Genomic DNA, 18,176 nt, shown 5'->3' with positions numbered 1-18,176 from the left:
GCAAGAAACATCATGCTGAAAATCACTAGAGGCAAGAAAGCTGTTTGCACAATTTATGTTTTATTAATTCAATAAACTTCATTAATTTCTCCAAAACATTTTCTTTAATTAAAGGTTAAAAATTAAAAATTGGAAATTTGGTAATCTACTAAGAGATGTGATGAAAAACCAGCATCTAGCAGTTATATTAATCACGTTAAACTCATATATTGAAAACAGATTTAAACAGAATGCATATCATAAATTCTGATATAAATTGCAGAACCTTCAGATAATGACAGAACACTTATGTCACCACTGCACAATGAAAAGAAATATTATGGGGGTGGCAGAACCTACTGTAAGATTTTAGATAGTCTGAATATAAATTATTCTTAATATACAATATACACAGCACAATACGGAAAAAACTTTTGAAATACGATAATTTTAACCCCTCAAAATAAATCAAAATAATTCCTTCTAATATGAAGATAATGTATAGCAGCTTTTATAACATTTCCTTCAAAGATTACTAAAATAACCTGATTAAATTATTGCAGAAATATAAATATTAAGGTTATAGCATGATTTTGAAAACATATTTTCAGTTACACCAAATTACTAGCACAGAACTAAGACCAAGAAATTTTAAAAAGAAGAGAAAAAAATTAGACATTTTGACTATGGAAATGGCAAAGGGGGGAAAAAGTGTTGAGCAACATTTGAAATACCAACAAATTATTACCTTCTTACAAATGATATTAACTCCCAGCATCTCTAAAACTGAATCTACATAAGATGCACATGCAGCAACAGCAGTACTTCCTTCTGGATTTGATGAATTGTTGACAGATGAACAGTGAAGGCATCTGTTCACTTCATCTATTAACTGAACTAAATTTAATAAAGCTTGACTTGTGTTGAAATCCTTAGAAAATGAAAATGTAACTTGCTCTTTCACAGAAGTTAATCTAAACTTAATAATAAGAATGAGTAATTAAACAGAAGTTTTAACAGAATTAAGAGAAAACATATATACTGATTAAGTTAAAATTAAAACTAAACAGGCAAAAGAAGAGTATTATCATAAGATAGCTTCATCTTATGATGAAAGTGAAAATGTAACTCGTTTGTTGGCATGTTTTATTTGCGTATATTTGTGTTTATTGTTGGCAAGTTTTTTCACAGAAGTTAATCTAAACTTAATAATAAGAATGAGTAATTAAACAGAAGTGTTAACAGCATTAAAAGAAACATATAACATATATATTGATTAAGTTAAAATTAAAACTAAACAAGCAATAGAAGGGTATTATCAAAAGATAGCTTCATCTCCTCTTGACAATGTAAAAGTCTGAAGATAATAATCCTGCTTTTTTCATTTTAGTAATTTATACCACTATATTTCCATTTATTGTTTTTTTATTATTATTATTTTATTATGCAAGAATTCTTTTGACATAATTTTAAATTTTATTTCACAAAAACTGTTGACTCCACTTACAGTTTGTAGTACCAATAATTTGTTCAAAATATTTGAATTCTCTTACTCGTATTTTTTTGCCTGTTTACTTTTAATTTTAACTTAAATCAAAATTTGCAAATTATATCTCAGCAGCATTATGCACAGGAACTGTTTTTTTTTACGTCCTTATTATTCTCCCTAATTTAGATATATTTATATATATCTGTGTGTGTGTATAAGATAAAAAATAAGACAGCAAACTTTTAATCTTAACAGGCAATAGTCCCCTTATATTCTTCATTTTAATTTGTCCTTTTTTTAGCTTAAAAATAGTTACTGTTTATAATATATCAATCTAAAGTGCATGATTTCAAAACTAATCCGCTTCATATTATAAAAGTTTCTTTGGAATTAAATTTAATACTTGTGGGTTAGATACATTCTACTAAATTTATATTAAGAAATAATATAATCAATATTTCTTTAGCAATTAAATTATATATACAGTCAAAAGTCTTTAATCCGGATGTCCATAATTCGGAATGATCTATAATCTGGACATCAAAGCTACAAACTTTCTGCGCATGTGTAAACGCATGCACATAATACCTTTACGCATGCACAAAAAACGTTTACGAATGCACGTTTAATGTATAACGAATGGTATAAGCTAAGCTAAAATTATCTAATTATCTATTTCAGTTAATGTTGCAGATTGCGTTGCTCCTTAATCTTCTAATTGGATCCGGCTTGTTATTTTTTGCAGACTGTTAGAGCAATTGAACTTTCGATTATGTCAAAAAGAATTTCCGATTCTGGAGCTGCCGAAGGATCTACAAAGCAAAAGCATGTTTCAATGACCATTAAAAAAAAAGTGGAAAAAATGGATAAAGTCATATCCTTTGATTCTCTAATCATTCTGAAATACGTTTATCAATTTCACACTGCTCTGCGGGGTGGGGGGAGACGTCGCAGCGTGCAATGAACTGGAAGTTAATCTGTCAGCACTATCCTCATCTTCAGAGCAGATTTTTTTATTTTATTTGGCTTATAAATCCTTACTAAATGTAGTATTTCATCTCGATGTACTCGGTCTTTGATATGATTTAAATCAAATTCCTTGTCATTATAAATATCACAAATACACATCAAATAGTTTTCTGGTTGCAATTTTCTAATTTCGAATATGCGTAATGCATATTCGAATGCATGCACACGTTGAAAGAAATGTTTAATAAAGTAAACAAATAAATATTAAGCTTTTTTTTTTGTAAATTTTGATACCCTTTAGATCATAATTGCTCTTTATTTCATAAATTACGGTTTCATACTTTTAATTATATAATTTCTGCATGCCATCTTACCAGATTTAAATTGATGATGTATAATCCGGAATCGCCGAAGTCCCGACAAATCTGGATTAAAGACTTTTGACTGTATATATCTCTTTCAGGACAGGCATGTCACATATGCATCAGCCGTCAAAGTTCTTCCACTGCATGACAGGTCAAATATGAACTGCTGTTTAAATTGACTCTCAGGACGGGTGTACTATATACGAATTTTTAAACAGAACATTTAATTATTATTATAATTATTATTTGCCACTTGACACAGCCCTATGTTTGTTATGGTGAAATTTATCGATACTGGAGAATGTTGACCCTCATTTTGCTGCAGTGTTTTTTAGCATTTTGTTTCAGAATGAAAACAGAAATTGTGGGAATGAGTAATGTAATTAAACACAGGCAATTTATTACCTGCATCGGCTAATATAAACACATGGGGGTGCTCTCAATGCTTCTGAATACTTTTGGTTTTATTTTTGATAATATTCATTCTTCTCGGAGTTTGGCTAGCTCTTAGGCGAATATTTTGTGTACTGTTTAATTAATTTTTTTTATATTTCAAATGGCAAGGAAAACATAATGATCAAATTTTTAAATTATTTCTGACAATAACCTATTTTTTCTATTTACACCAAAAACTGGACCCTAAATTTAATTTATGAAATTTTTTCTCCAAAGTTAGGCTTAGCAGTGCAAACTGCCCACCCTCACAAGGCAATGTATCCTTTGTCCCGAAACAGCAATTGGGTGACTCAGGTGCCCATTGCAAACGAGTAATATATATGTATATACCATATGTGTGTATTAGATGAATATATGCAAAGCAAACTTCTAATTTTAATTGGTAATAACTCCTTTTATTCTCTGCTTTAATTTGGATATTTTCCCTTTTCTTCCTTTATATAATGTTGGATGATATAAACTTCAGAACTTAAAATCTGCAAACCAAAATCTTTCTCTCTCCTTTTGAATTAAATTTCCACATTGGATTACTACTTTGGTTATTTGTATTGGGTTAATGAAAAATGCGTATAAATCATAAATTCACCCACGTCAGCAAGTTTCTTCTTCATCCTTTTACTACACAATTACACATTCCATATTCCATGATTAAAAGTGTTTGTCTCTCTTCTTACCCACATTTTAAATTATTACAAAGAAAAGCAAGAAATTTATTTTCGAAAAGGAATTGTAATTGATTTCAATGTACCTCTTCCTGATCACGATATATTGAAGTTGACTGAATTCCTCTTCTTTCTGTGTTCTTTTTTACTATCTCTTTGTTTTTGGTTTTTCTTGTGATGGTTTATTTTATCTTTTCATCTACATTTTATAATTCTACATTTATAGGATCTTTTGAAATTTATTTATTTAAATTCTTGTTCTTTGTGAAAAATTAGCTCTAAATTTCTTTCTTTATTTTACTGCTGATAAATTTTCTGCAACATAATGCACGAAAATTCTTGGAATAACTACATTTTATATTTATAATTTTTTTTCCATTTATGTATGCATATATGTAATATTAGCACAAAATTTGAAAGCACTGAGATGTAAATGCACAGAAATGCTGATGGCGCATATGCTTTATGCTTAGAGCGTCCATCCATTTTGATGAAGAAAGAGTCAAGCCGAATTAAATTCCATATTTATTTAAATTCACATTTTGTGGCCACAATTCACTTGGCACTCCAATCGTTCCTATCTCAAGAACAATTTTGATACTATAGCAGCAGAAGCAAATTTAGATGATTGCAGCAGCATCTTAATAGGATAACAGCTTAAGCCAGGAGAGAGCGTGTTGCAGTACTTCAGGGTAAGAAAGGAGTTTCATTTTCAGTTCGAGTTAGTTTTGGTTTACAATTATTTTGATTGGGCAAGAGATATCTGCAGTAAGCATTCTGCAAGACGGCAGGATTAATTTGAATGACGCAGTATAGATTTATGGCACTATTTCTAAGACAGAGAAAGGAAGTCCCCAAAATAGATAAAACCAAAAGAGGTTATAGCCAATTAAAATTAGAAGTTTGCTTTCATATTTTTTTATCTTACACACACACACATATATACATATTAATATTAATCAAATGTAAGGACTTTTAAGAATCCTGCACCTAAGCTGCAATGATTTAATTAAACATAATTATGATTTAAGGGGAATACTGCTATTAAAATTCTTATATTTCAAATTAAATTAAGAAAGCTAATAAAGTAAAAGGATTACAATTTTAAGTGTAAATAAATCCAATTTACAAATTTGTTAATTTTAAGCAATATTTAAATAACTGTTTAAATTTTAAAACATTTAAGAAAAATTTTTACAAGTATTAAATTTATACTTAAAATTGTAATTATTATTAATTTAATCTAAAATATAAGAACTTTACTTGATATTCAAGAGCATTTTAATTTTATTAATAAAAATATATATGAATTAGTTAATTTAAAACTATGCTGAAAATCTTTAAAATAAGTTAAAATTTATTTTTTGATATCTCTCCTGAAATTCGTAACAGAGTAACAGTTACACATGCTTCTTTGGTTAAAAAAAAAATATCTTAAATCAAACTTTACCAAATGAGCACTAAACTGACAATTTACAAATATTTAATAAGATCTGTTTTGATATAGGGAGCTGGATCTGGACATTAACTGAATAGGATTCACATGCACTTCGAGAAATTTTTTGGGAAATATTTTGAGAAGCATTGTTGGAGAAATTCAAATATATGACATTATCAGAAAAACAATGCAGAAAGCTACCATACGTGTGGGTATTCGGACAGTATAAATTTTATAAGATCTCAAAGATTAAGAGGGGCTGGTCACCTAAATGGAATGCCCAAAAATAAAACTACTGAATAAATATATTATTCACGTACAAGTCAATAGGAACTTGAAAATGAGGGAGACCAAAACTCAGATGACTAGAGTGTCTGGAGAGAGACTTGTCTAACTTAAAGACCATTAATTGAAAGACTAAGGCCAAAAGTAGAACACCTGAGAAAGAGTGTCTGAGAAAAAGAACATCTAAAGAGTGCCAAAGCCTATAATGGGCTGACATTAGTAAAATAGAAAGTTGCTAGTGTTTCTCCTAAAACACTTATATTTTTTTGCCCCCATTACTTACAACTACATACAGAATTTTGATTATTAATACACTGAATTCTGTCAGTATTTGATTATAAACCTTAAAAAAAAAAGATACACAATAAATCTTCTGGAAATAAGATTCATTACACAATAAACAGACTGAATTCTCCCAAGATATAAAATTACTTTTGTGTGGGGGGGGATCATTTACTTTTTCTTATCAAACACAAATTTAAAACATTTAGTCTTTCTATATCTGCCTGGCTTCCAATGACATGCCAAAAACCTAACATCTTAGGATATTACGTTAATGGGCAAAGTGGACCATTATTCTACCAAAGAAAAGTGAAACGTAAATTACTTAGTTTAAAAAAGGATCAATTCAATAGAGATAATCATATATATTTACTGAACTGCAGAATGAATATTATGATTTTAAATAGGAGTGATACATTTCTGAGATAACAGTGCTTCAAAACACAAAGCACTGATATATCTGAGAACTGAGCAAGCAGTCAGCCACAATCAATATTAAGGTGCATCACCATTGAAAATTTTAAAAATGCTATCTATTATTAGCTGCATGAATCATATCAATAGATTGGCAGAAATTTCATAAATAAATTATCAGACACAGCAAAAATCTAAAACACTTTGCTATTTCTCCCTCCATGAGAAGCAAAGGGTATACACATCACATTTCATCACAAGGAGGAAAACCCATCTATGCAGTATGGTGAAACAGAAAAAACAATCTCAAGAGCACTTCTGGTAACATACTTGTTGGCAAACACTGCAAGAGAAAGCTTCATAAGATCATTTATTTGCTTTTAACAAACATCAATTTATAGATGCATTATAATGCTGTGAAGCCCTCCCTACAATCACCTATGATTGGAACCAACCAAGGAACTTTATTCTGGAACAGCCATCCCGCAAACCGGAACCAAGGCACTTTATTCACTGGGCTGCATGCATCCTTCTGAAGTGGCTGGAAACCGCTCACTCAAGTGCCAGAAAAGCAGGAACTAGAAGGGTTGAGTCAGAACGACGCGAGATACTTATAGCAGAAGTAGGAATGACATCATCTCACGGCAACCAATCAGCTATCGGCACGAATCGGCTTTTCAGATGACGTAACATCATGTTTCGTTTTTGCATCTCAATTAGGTTGAAACAGTCCGTTCTCAATGCAAACAGTGGCAGCAAGAAAAAGAAGTAGAAGTAACTACTATATTACATTAAAATAAGGACTAAACTAAATAAACATTTCAAGGAGGAGAGATGATGCAGTAAAAGGTTTAAAAATAAGCTATATTTTCCAACAAATGCCCCCCACATCATCATCTCCGACCTGAAATAAAAACTGAATGCCAGTATCTTTACAAAATTCAAAACAAGAATAAATGAATATCACAATTTCATTCAGAAATTTTTAAGAAAATTTTTCTATGGGAAAATCTTATCCCATTATTCAAAAAATTTTACCGTAGCAAGAAAGTCCAACATGTTACAGAACAATACAAAGACATATATATGATCACACACTCAATACTTTTACCCAGGGCCCTGGTCACTCATACAACATTCTACACTATACAGTTTTACATTTACCTAATATCCATCATAATATGACTTATAACATATTAGTTTCAAATAAACAAAACTTTTAATTTAAATACACACAAAAACAAATTTCATAGGAAAATTGTTCCGCAAAATCTTATCAGGTTATGCTTAGTCAGCGGTTTTGTCACAGGATCAGCCAGATTATCTTTACTTGGGACATATTTTAAATCAAAAATTTCCCCATTTAATAGATCACGAATGAAAAATAGTTTCACATCTATATGTTTTGTCCTTGAGTTTTCAATGGGTGATTTTGTAAAACATATAGCAGCCATGTTATCAGCAAACAATATTGGCCTCGAAACATAGTTACTTGCAATTTTAAACTGAATGCATTCATCCAAAATGTTTTTAAAACCAAACTAATTCTTTTGCTGATTCAGTCATGGAGATAAATTCAGCCTCCATAGTAGACAAACTCACTCCCCTTTCTTTAAATGTACGCCAAGATACAGGTGATTCTCCCAACAAAGCTATTTGTCCACCAATAGACACCATATCATCCCTGCTTGAAGCAAAATCCGAATCTGAATATATATTGAGCTTCAGTTCCTTGCATACCAGTTTAAGTTTGTGCTGTCTGGTATTGAAAACGTACCCTAAAAGTTTAAGTAATCCTTCCCAGTGAAACTTACCAGGATTACTTTGGAACTGAGGAAATAAATTAACAGCATAAGCTATATCCGGACGAGTACGATTGCAAAGAAACGAGAGACATTCCAAAACATTTCTATAAGTATAATTCATCATTTCAGTCGTTTCTTCTTGTGTACTGGGACTTTGAGACTTTGAGTATTTCACACCTTTAACTATTGGAAGGGAAGTAATTTGTATTTTAAAAGACTTAAATCGATCAACTATGTCTTCAGTATAATATAATTGCTGATGAATTAAAACACTATTGTTCTCATATTCAAACTCCACACCCAGAAGCTTTCTTGTTTTACCTAAAATTTTCAAATCAAAATGTGAACTCAGGACTTTTAATATCCTTTTGGCCTGAACTTCACTTTTCCCAAACACTACTATATCATCAACATAAACCAACAGAATGACAAAATCTTTAAAACAATAGACACAATTACACCAGTCAAACTTGATAAACCCTAGGTTACATAGTGTTCTATCCAACTCGTAGTACCATAATCGCCAACTCTGATGCAAACCATACAAGGCTCTATCTAAGTGACACACAAAAGTTTCTTTATCTCGCTCCACAAAACCCTGAGGTTGGGACATGTAAATTTCCTCTGATAAAGGAGCGTAGAGATAGGCACTTTTCACGTCACATTGTATATTTGCCCATCCAAGGTGTGCAACTAAAAGGGAGAAAAAGAGCCTTATTACTGAAAAGTTGACTACAGGAGAGTAGGTTTCATCATAGGTATCGTATTTAATTTGCCGATAACCCTGAGCCACTAAACGGGCTTTAAAACGAACAATGTTTCCAAATTCGTCACGTTTAATGTTGAAAATCCACCTGCAACCTAATGGAGTCTTGTCTTTAGGAAGTGGAACAAGATGCCATACCTTATGCTTTCGCATGTTGGCCATTTCCTCTTCCATTGCCTCTATCCATTTAAGCTTTTCTGCAGATTTCATTGCCTGGTTATAAGTGTTTGGAATTGAAACCTCTAGTCAGCTATCTCGGGTATACGACGTTGAAGGAGTACCAGTTGGGTCGATTTCACCACTATAAGTATTGCTTCCCTTGAAATCAAACAAGGTAGGATCATACTGAATATTATGTTCAGTGCAATACCTTTCTACATCATTTGGTGATCGTAGTCTTTGATTAGACCCCCTCTCAAAATAATACACATCCGTACGAGTTCCGTCTGGCCTTGGAACAGGTTTACGAAGCCAAGTTACTTGTCTCAATGTAGATTGAGTGTCAGTGCCAATTGTAGAAGGTACATTGGTATCAGTTCTTTCCTCTATTTCAGGAAAATAGCCAACTGGAGTATCATTAGATTGGAACTCTACCCTTTCTTCAGATTCCAAATCAGGAAGGGTGCCCAGTGCAGCTCCACTGCCACTTTTCTGCATTCCAATTGACTCTTTAAAAGTAGCATTTAGGATTTCTACTACCTTTTGCTCATTTTCCAACCAAATCTTGTACCCTTTTGTTCATACACTGTACCCAATCAATCGGCCCTTCGTTGCCTTTGGATCAAGTTTAGAATTTCTTTTAGCCTTTGGAATTCCCACATAGGCAATCGTTCCAAATGCCTTAAGATGACGTACTGATGGTTTCCGCTTAGTGTATAATTCGAATGGGGTTCTATCTTGGCCCTTATGACAGATTCTATTAAATGAATATGCAAAATACATTACTGCATCTGACCAAAATTCGGAACTCATTCCACTATCGTGTAAGATTGCACGCACATTATTGAGAGCTGTCTGATTAAATCTCTCACAAACTCCATTCTGTTCTGGAGTGTAGACATCTGTAAATTCGTGCTTTACACCATTTTTATTACAATATGACCTGAATTGATCATTATCATATTCTCGCCCATTGTCAGTCCTAAAGTATTTCAATCTAAGGTTCAAAGATCTTTCCGCACGTGCTATATGCCTTTCAAATACTTCAAACACCTGACTTTTCTCCACAATGGGGTACACTACCACGTAACGAGAATATTCGTCAATAAAGGAAACGAAATAACGTTCACCATTCCTACCTGGAATGTTAATAGGTCCCCATACATCAGAAAAAACCCTTTCAAGCGGTCTCTTTACTTGAATACCTTCTAAGGGTCTATAGGAGATTCGTCTTTGCTTATTGATTTAGCAATGTTCACAAAAGAAATTAGGTGAGTGTTTTAACACAGGAAGACCTCGAACTGAATGTCTCTTACTAGTCCTGACAATAGTATCATAATTTATATGACCAAACCGACCATGCCATAATTCACTATTATTATGCTGAACTGTGGATGCCTCAAATTTTACAGATTTGCCCCCCTTTTTGATTATTTTGGGGAACACATGATAGTTACTTCCTATCAACTTAGCCTTGTACAAAGTTGAATTTTCATCATCAGTAACTTTAATTTGCCCATTTTTACCATAAAATCTCGCTCCATTGATATCCACCCTAGGTCCAGATATTAAATTTCGTCTCAGTTCCGGTGAATATAACACATCTTTAAGCAAAATAACCGTATCCCCAAATTTCATTTTAACAGTACCCTTCCCATGAATTGGAAAAGTTACCCCATCAATAGCTACTAGCATATTCTCATTTTTCACAGGAGAAAAAGTATCAAACAATTCACGACTTTTACAAAAATGATGAGATGCAGCCGTATCAAAAATCCAACTATCATCATTTTCTTCCAAATTGTTAACATTGGCTTGAGCTATAAAATGGGACTGTGCATGGGAATTATTTTTACTTTTACTCAACTTGGGTTTATTTTTACACTTAGAAGATGTTTTATTACTACTAGATACAGCTGAGGAAACAGAAGAAGCAGGTGAGGGTGATCTGGAAAAGTTACCTCTCATTCTACAGTATTTTTGAATATGACCTGGACGGCCACATTTATAACACTTGAGCCCTTTAATCTGCTTAAATTTGGGTTCACAGTGAGTACTTTGAACTTCTATAGTCTTATTGGAGTTTTCCCTATCTATCTCTCTTAAATTAAGACGCATTTCCTCTGCTAGAATTTCAAGTTCAACATTTTTAAAAATGAACTTTTCATCTGGCCACCTCAAAATATTCTGAACTACTTGATCAAATTTATCTGGAAGGAACCTAAGAAACTGGAAACATATATATACGTCTCTTACAGCCTGATTAATATCAGCTAACTGTTCAGTTACGCATTTTAATCTAGAAGAAAAGAAACTAATACTTTCATTTGGCTTAATTTTGCAATTTAAGAACTCTGAAAACAGGGACGTACGTCTTGACCGATAATCTGGCTGGAAGTATTTGGCAAGCGTATTCCATGCCACTACCGGGTCATCAATTTCACATATCAAATTTCTATATTCAGGGCTTACATTCATATAAATTAACGATAATGCCAATCGACTTCTATTTTGATAGTCGGCAATAATTTCTTTTGCAATACCCTTAACATCATTTAAATCAGGACATTTTTCAATACCCTTAACCAAAAGCCATGCATTTTTTTCATTCAAGACAAACTTCATATCTTTGGACCATGTAAAGTAATTACATGCCTCAAGTTTAGCAATATTATGCATGACACTAACACTAGCCATATTTGAATTTTAACAAAAACCGCCCCCAATCTCTTGAGTCCTAAATTAACTTTAAATTTCAAAAGTCTGCACTAAAAATAACTCAGGAGCTGGTGGCCCATAACCAAAATGATGCTAAAGCAAAGTTTAAAGTTTAAAGAAATTAAACATTTAGCAGTAATAGCAATAAAAGCTCCCTGAGATATGTTGTGCAGACATTGAAGACAATAAAAGATTTTGAACTTAACCAATTTATTAACAATATAATAAAGAATAAAAACACAGAAAATAAATGTCAACAATATCAGAGTCTTAGGAAAAATATAATATAACCATCATTCATCAAATAATATTTTTACCTGGTCTCCAAAACACTGGCATTCTATACAAACAAAAATGTCCTAAACAGTAAATATGCGGCCTAAAAATAAAGCTGGCTACACATTCAATAAGTTCATGATTAATGGTCAAGAAAAACACCTGAAATTTAAATCAAGTTCTTGAAAACACTTAAACCGGCCTAACTCTGTTTACACAAGGAATCGGCGCTCAAGTATTTTTAATTGCCGCCTTTATTGAAGAACATGGATGCCGCCCACGGCAGTCACTCACATGGTAGCCTCTGGAACCAAGGAACTTTATTCTGGAACAGCCATCCCGCAAACCGGAACCAACCAAGGAACTTTATTCTGGAACAGCCATCCTGCAAACCGGAAACAAGGCACTTTATTGACTGGGCTGCATGCATCCTTCTGAAAGGGCTGGAAACCGCTCACTCAAGTGCCAGGAAAGCAGGAACTAGAAGGGTTGAGCCAGAGCGACGCGAGATACTTATAGCAGAAGTAGGAATGATGTCATCTCACGGCAACCAATCGGCTATCGGCACGAATCGGCTTTTCAGATGACGTAACATCATGTTTCGTTTTTGCATCTGAATTAGGTTGAAACAGTCTGTTCTCAATGCAAACAGTGGCAGTAAGAAAAAGAAGTAGAAGTAACTACTATATTACATTAAAATAAGGACTAAACTAAATAAACATTTCAAGGAGGAGAGATGATGCAGTAAAAGGTTTAAAAATAAGCTATATTTTCCAACAGAAGTCACTGGTGGTCATTTTAGACAGAGTTAAACATATTAAATTTTAATTATAGAAACATATATGGGAATTTACACAAGTTAGAAAATGCATTATATTTAACAAGAAACATGATTTGAACTTACTTTGACAATAATCTGCTGTGATCTACGCAGTTATTCTGTATCATACCACTGACATATAATTCACAATCATTAATAAAACTGTGAAGTTTTTTATGAAGTCCTTTAGCTCCAGCTAACGTTTCAGCATTGTAAGAAATATCTAGAAAAATTATAATTTTTATTCCTTTTTAAAGTACTATTATACAATTACAGAAAATTAGTTTTAGCAGCAACGGTTTTTCATAAAAGTATTTTAAAATGTTTCTATACTATTATTTATGCATACTTAAGTACTGAGCTTTTTAATTCTCAGTCTTCAAAGCTTATTAACATACAAGGATAAGATGAAAGTTCTCAGTTTGACCCAGAGATGGCACTCCAATCAACAAAAATTTGTTTCCTGCCTGGGTGCGTGTCATTAGTTCATATGATCAGTTTCAACTTGTTCTCTCACATAGTTTGGGTTGGAGTTGACTTTAGGGTACCCCTTGTATTATCGTGAAGTTGTTGTTTCATTTATCACCAAGTTGTTGTTTCATTTATGGTAACCTGAGTAGTTGAATGTTATGGAAACCCTATTATGAAGTAACCGTTTGCATTATTCTGGGAAATTTTGAATTATGGGATGTTTTGTAAGGGCTTTCGCAGTGTGTGTGTTTAAGAAATACATTGCTTGTTTCATTGTTTAGATGGTAGAATGGCTGAATATAGTAAGATTAATTTGAAGTTTCTGTACGATTGGGAGCGAAAGGGGGGAAGGGCATTAATTGACTCCGGTGTAAATGAAGGTTTACTTAGTAGCCATTTTCGGGACAGTCTGGAATACATAGGATATTTTTTACTCTGATTTTTGTGAATTTATGTGACGCCGCCGATATACGGATTCTAGTCCAGATAATTTTAGGAAGTTTTTGGATGCTGTTAAGGAATTTTGTTTGCCACAGAGGTAAGTGGATATTTTGCTTTGTGTAATGCTTAAATGCATAATGTTAATGCATAATCCTTTTTTATGTTATTTTATTGTTTGGTTTAAAATGTAGTTTATTGAGATTATGTATTTTTTGTTTGCCTCCTACTGTAGAATTGGGTGCTTCTTTGACTTTTTAAGTGAAAATATATCGATGTGTACATGGAGAAACTCAAGGGAGTGCGCAAAGCCTAGTTTGTGCACTTCTCTGATGTTTTTTGAAGTGAAAATAGGTCGATATGTACATGGATAAAGTCAAGGGCATGCACAATGCCATTTTTGTGCAACTCTGGGATGTTTTTTTAAGTGAAAATAGGTCAATATGTATATGGATACCGAGTTTGTGCAGTTCTTTGTCTTGTTATTTTGGCTTTGTGTAGTGGCGAAAAAATCGCCGCTACGCAAGCCAAAATAACAAGACAAAGAATTGCACAAATTCGGTATCCATGTACCGCCAAAAATCACCAAGCTTTGCCAAGGGGTACTCTAAAATATACTTTTACTGTAGTTTGTTTACACGAATTTTTGCAGTACACATCTTGCATGTCATTTGTTAAAATGGATAAACTGATTTTGTGCAGTGACTTGTCACCATGAATGAGACACGGGTCCACCATGGCACGCTAGAAACGAAACAGCAGTCCAAGCAATAAGTGGAAGCTGGCGGTGCGAAAGGGATCCTGTTAATTTATTACCTTGAAAAGGCAGAACAATTACAGGTGAATATTACTCCAACCCTCTTGACCAGCTGGATGCCAAAATTTGCGAGAAGAGGCCCTCCTTAAAGATAAGAAAAAAATCATCTTTCACCAGGGCAATGCACTTCTGCATAAGGGTACGTTGGTGATGGGAAAACTGCTGGATTTGGGGTACGATTTGTTCGGCTATCTCCCCTTTATTTTCCTGATCTGGCACCCTCAAACTTCCACCTATTCCCAAACTTTGAAATTTGTTTCTGGGAAGTGCTTTGCATCTAATGAAGAAGTTGGAAGGGTCATAGATGAATATTTTCACAACTTTCCAAACTCTCATTTCTGGGAAGGAATACTGATGTTGGAGAAATGCTGCACCAAATGTGTTGAAGTCAAGGGAGATAGATTATGCAGAAAAATAAAATCTTTTCTTAATGGAAAGTCACAGTTTTCATTGTCAGGCTGAGAACTTTTCACCTTACCCTCATATATATACACATGTACAGAAAGAAGAAGACAGTAAAAGTTCTGCTTTAAAAATATGACATTTAAAAACAAAACTTACTTTTTCTGTACAAGGACTGAAGACAGAGAATTCGAAAATCATTTACAGAATTTTCCTTTAAATAATCTTTAATTGATATTGTGTTCTTTAGAGACTTTGACATTTTTTCACTGTCATCTATTTGTAGAAGACCTGAAACCATTTCATGATATTAAATGAAATATTTCAATACATGAACCATATGAATTATAAAAGCATGATACTTAATAGTTAAATGCTTAAAAATAAGAAAACAAATAATTAGAACTTTGACTGAAAAGGGAGTTTTGAAACCTACTATAGGTTCATAGTCTGAATAATACCACTACAAGTTTAAATGCACTCCAATGATTTAACAATGCCAAAGATAAAATCTAAAACATTTCAGTCAGAAAGTCTTTTTTTTTTAATTCTTTAGAATTATCAAAAATTTGGTTTAAAATACAGTAAATTACAGATTTTAAAGCCATTTTTAAATATATTTCCACATATTCTCTTTAATAATGAAAACATAAAATGATAACATCTATCCATATTTTAAATGAATACTTATCAATGTCAGCTTATGCTCATATACAAACCACTTGGACAACAACAAATACAACTTACAATGAACAAAAACCTTTTGATATTTCCCAATAATTTAAGCCATACAACATAATAAAATAAGTGGATTTATGCATAGTTTTTTTTATCATTTTTACAAACCTAAACTATCAAAATTTTGTGAATTTTGTGTATCTGCAATACTTTTGCTTTTGCGGAAAGTTTTGCTTAAAGAGAGAAGTATACTATAAGTTTCAAGATAAATTAGTAAGATTACAGAGGAATGAATTTAAATAGTTGAACTTGCAAATTCCAGCTTTTACTTCTGTATCTCCAGAATCACAAGTTTTCAAATTTTATAAACTTAGTAATTAATTATTAACTTTACTAAATTAATTATTTATCTGACATATAAGTCTCCTGTCAGAACTGAAAAAAAGGAGGATTTTTTCATTTTCTTTCTTTTAAATCTTCAGTTATGTTTGGCTAGGTTTTTTAAATATGGTAGAGGATATGAGGGCTATGAGGGAGGAAACTGGTTTTCTACGGGAAACTGGTTTGTATCATGTTACACAGAAAACCATGAAAAATGCAGACAGCCCATTTGCCTATCAAATTCAGGACAAGGTCTCAACATTCAGCAGTCTTAACCACTTTGCCACTGGTATGGCCTTAAGCCTTTACTTAACCCTTTGATGGTTATGAATGAGTTCAGCTCGCAATCGAATCGTGCTTCATAATGCGTGCAAACGAATTCTGCTCGGGAACAAGATTTCGACCGAAATGGTTAGAAACGAGCACTATTCGCTTAGTTAAATTTTCTCCCATTGCGCATTGAGGAGCTGAGCTTGTTCGCAATTATTATTCTGCATTGATTATGTTACAAAGGAATACTACTCGTGAAATTTAGTTAGTTTTACTGTCTACAGATGGCAGTACGGGTTCCATGAATTTCTTTTCATAATGAACGGGGATTTTTTTTTTTAAACCTTGTTTTTTTATGCGTATTTTGGCACGTTTTTTAGGGTGTTTGTAAAGTAAAATGGCTCAAAAGTGAAAGTTAGATAATTATGATGGTGATTATGATTGTGATACAGAAAACTTATCAAGACTTTGTTCACAGTATATTAGGCTCAGAAGACGATTCAAGCCATGAGGAAGATTTTCGTGTTCCACAGTGGTGTAGAATTGATTCAAGTTCTCACGCTCCTAGCCAATTTAGTTTACTGGTGATGTGGGCATGAAAGCTTGTATGACAAATATTTCTGATCCACTAGAGTACTTAGAACTGTTTTTCGGTAATTACTGTATTTAAATGCTTCATAAAGTTTTACATTAGTTGCATATATTCAGTACTTTCAATTTATTATTTTTCTTATAATTAACTATTATTATTTATATAATTGATTATAATCATTTATAATTTACCATTTAATAATTATCATTTATTAATTATTTTAAAGTACATAAAAACTGTTATTTATGTACTACAAATACTTTAAGAAATTTTTAAAACGTGCGAGGCAAGCTATCTACGGCATCGCCAGAGAAGGGTGACATTTTCGGAAAAACGGCAGGGGAAAACAGCTGCCACTTTCGACTACTGTTTACTCATAATACTGCGAGAATTAAGTAAACAAAAGCTGCTTATTTTCCTAACTGTGAAAGGGTTAATAACAGGGTGTTGTCTTACGGTATGCGGCACAAGTAAAATCTTTTATCACACTGCATTGCCTTGAATCATGGATTTTATTTAGAATTATATACTTTAAAACAAAACAAACTGCCTGTTATCCTATCAATTTTCTGTCTCTGTATGTTGTCAAATATTGACTTCATTAACAAAATAAGACATTTTACTAGGTCAAAGGGAAAAAGTTTCCCTCCTGTCTTGCTGTAATGAGATAGAGCTGCCCATTTTTTCCCTATCTTCATGCTGCATGCTTATCACATCAGTGGAAAGTGATGCATTAATGCATTTAATTTGCTGGAATTTATCATTACTCTTTAGGTATTACTAATACTTAAAGGTGAGTTTACAGCTTCAAAGTTTACATTGTATTGCACATTTAAGTTTAAAGTTGTTTAGTTTTGTTTAAAATCTTTTAAAATTTAAAACTGGCTTATTTTAAAAATGTTTACTGTTATTTATCATGTTTTCCCTAAGTTTCATATGATAATGAAGCTTTTTTTTTTCCCCTCTTGATTTGAATCATGACAGACTGAAAATGAAATAGAACGGCTTTTAAAGGATTTAATTCAACCGATGTTTAAATTTTGATCATCTTATGAAAAACAAAGAAACTTAATGGGTATGCGCAGTGATAAAGTAAAAAAACAAAACACACACAAATTACATGAGGCAAGCAAACTAGCTAATCAATAGTTTATATTAATGAAAAGTTTCAGTTTTACGTTAGGAACTTAACAATTTCTGTGTGTAATTAATATCTGTCTTAAGACATGGTATGTTTCACTTTG

At 32.5% G+C, this 18,176-nt stretch overlaps 1 protein-coding gene across 5 annotated transcripts in view; it reads right to left on the bottom strand.

The window, feature by feature from the left end:
- The window catches only part of CysRS-m (cysteine--tRNA ligase-like protein, mitochondrial), a 185,809-nt gene that overhangs the window by 78,340 nt on the left and 89,293 nt on the right, over window positions 1-18,176 (bottom strand). For all 5 annotated transcript variants that reach the window (XR_015042169.1, XM_035370666.2, XM_035370667.2 and 2 more), the window contains exons 8-10: window positions 15,171-15,302; window positions 12,968-13,106; window positions 728-953 (exon numbers count right to left, since the gene is read on the bottom strand). Coding sequence is in view for 4 of the 5 variants with exons in the window: in XM_035370666.2 (XP_035226557.2) it covers window positions 728-953; window positions 12,968-13,106; window positions 15,171-15,302 (497 nt within the window). In the remaining variant the exon portion in view is untranslated. The remainder of the gene's footprint in view (window positions 1-727; window positions 954-12,967; window positions 13,107-15,170; window positions 15,303-18,176) is intronic.

The sequence above is a fragment of the Stegodyphus dumicola genome, chromosome 7 (assembly GCF_044657685.1).
Source record: "Stegodyphus dumicola isolate Sdum_Otavi_A_Nest chromosome 7, ASM4465768v1".
NCBI classification, from domain to species: domain Eukaryota; kingdom Metazoa; phylum Arthropoda; class Arachnida; order Araneae; family Eresidae; genus Stegodyphus; species Stegodyphus dumicola.
The sequence above is the reverse complement of the archived record's forward strand: the minus strand, read 5'-3'. Positions and strand labels throughout refer to the sequence as shown.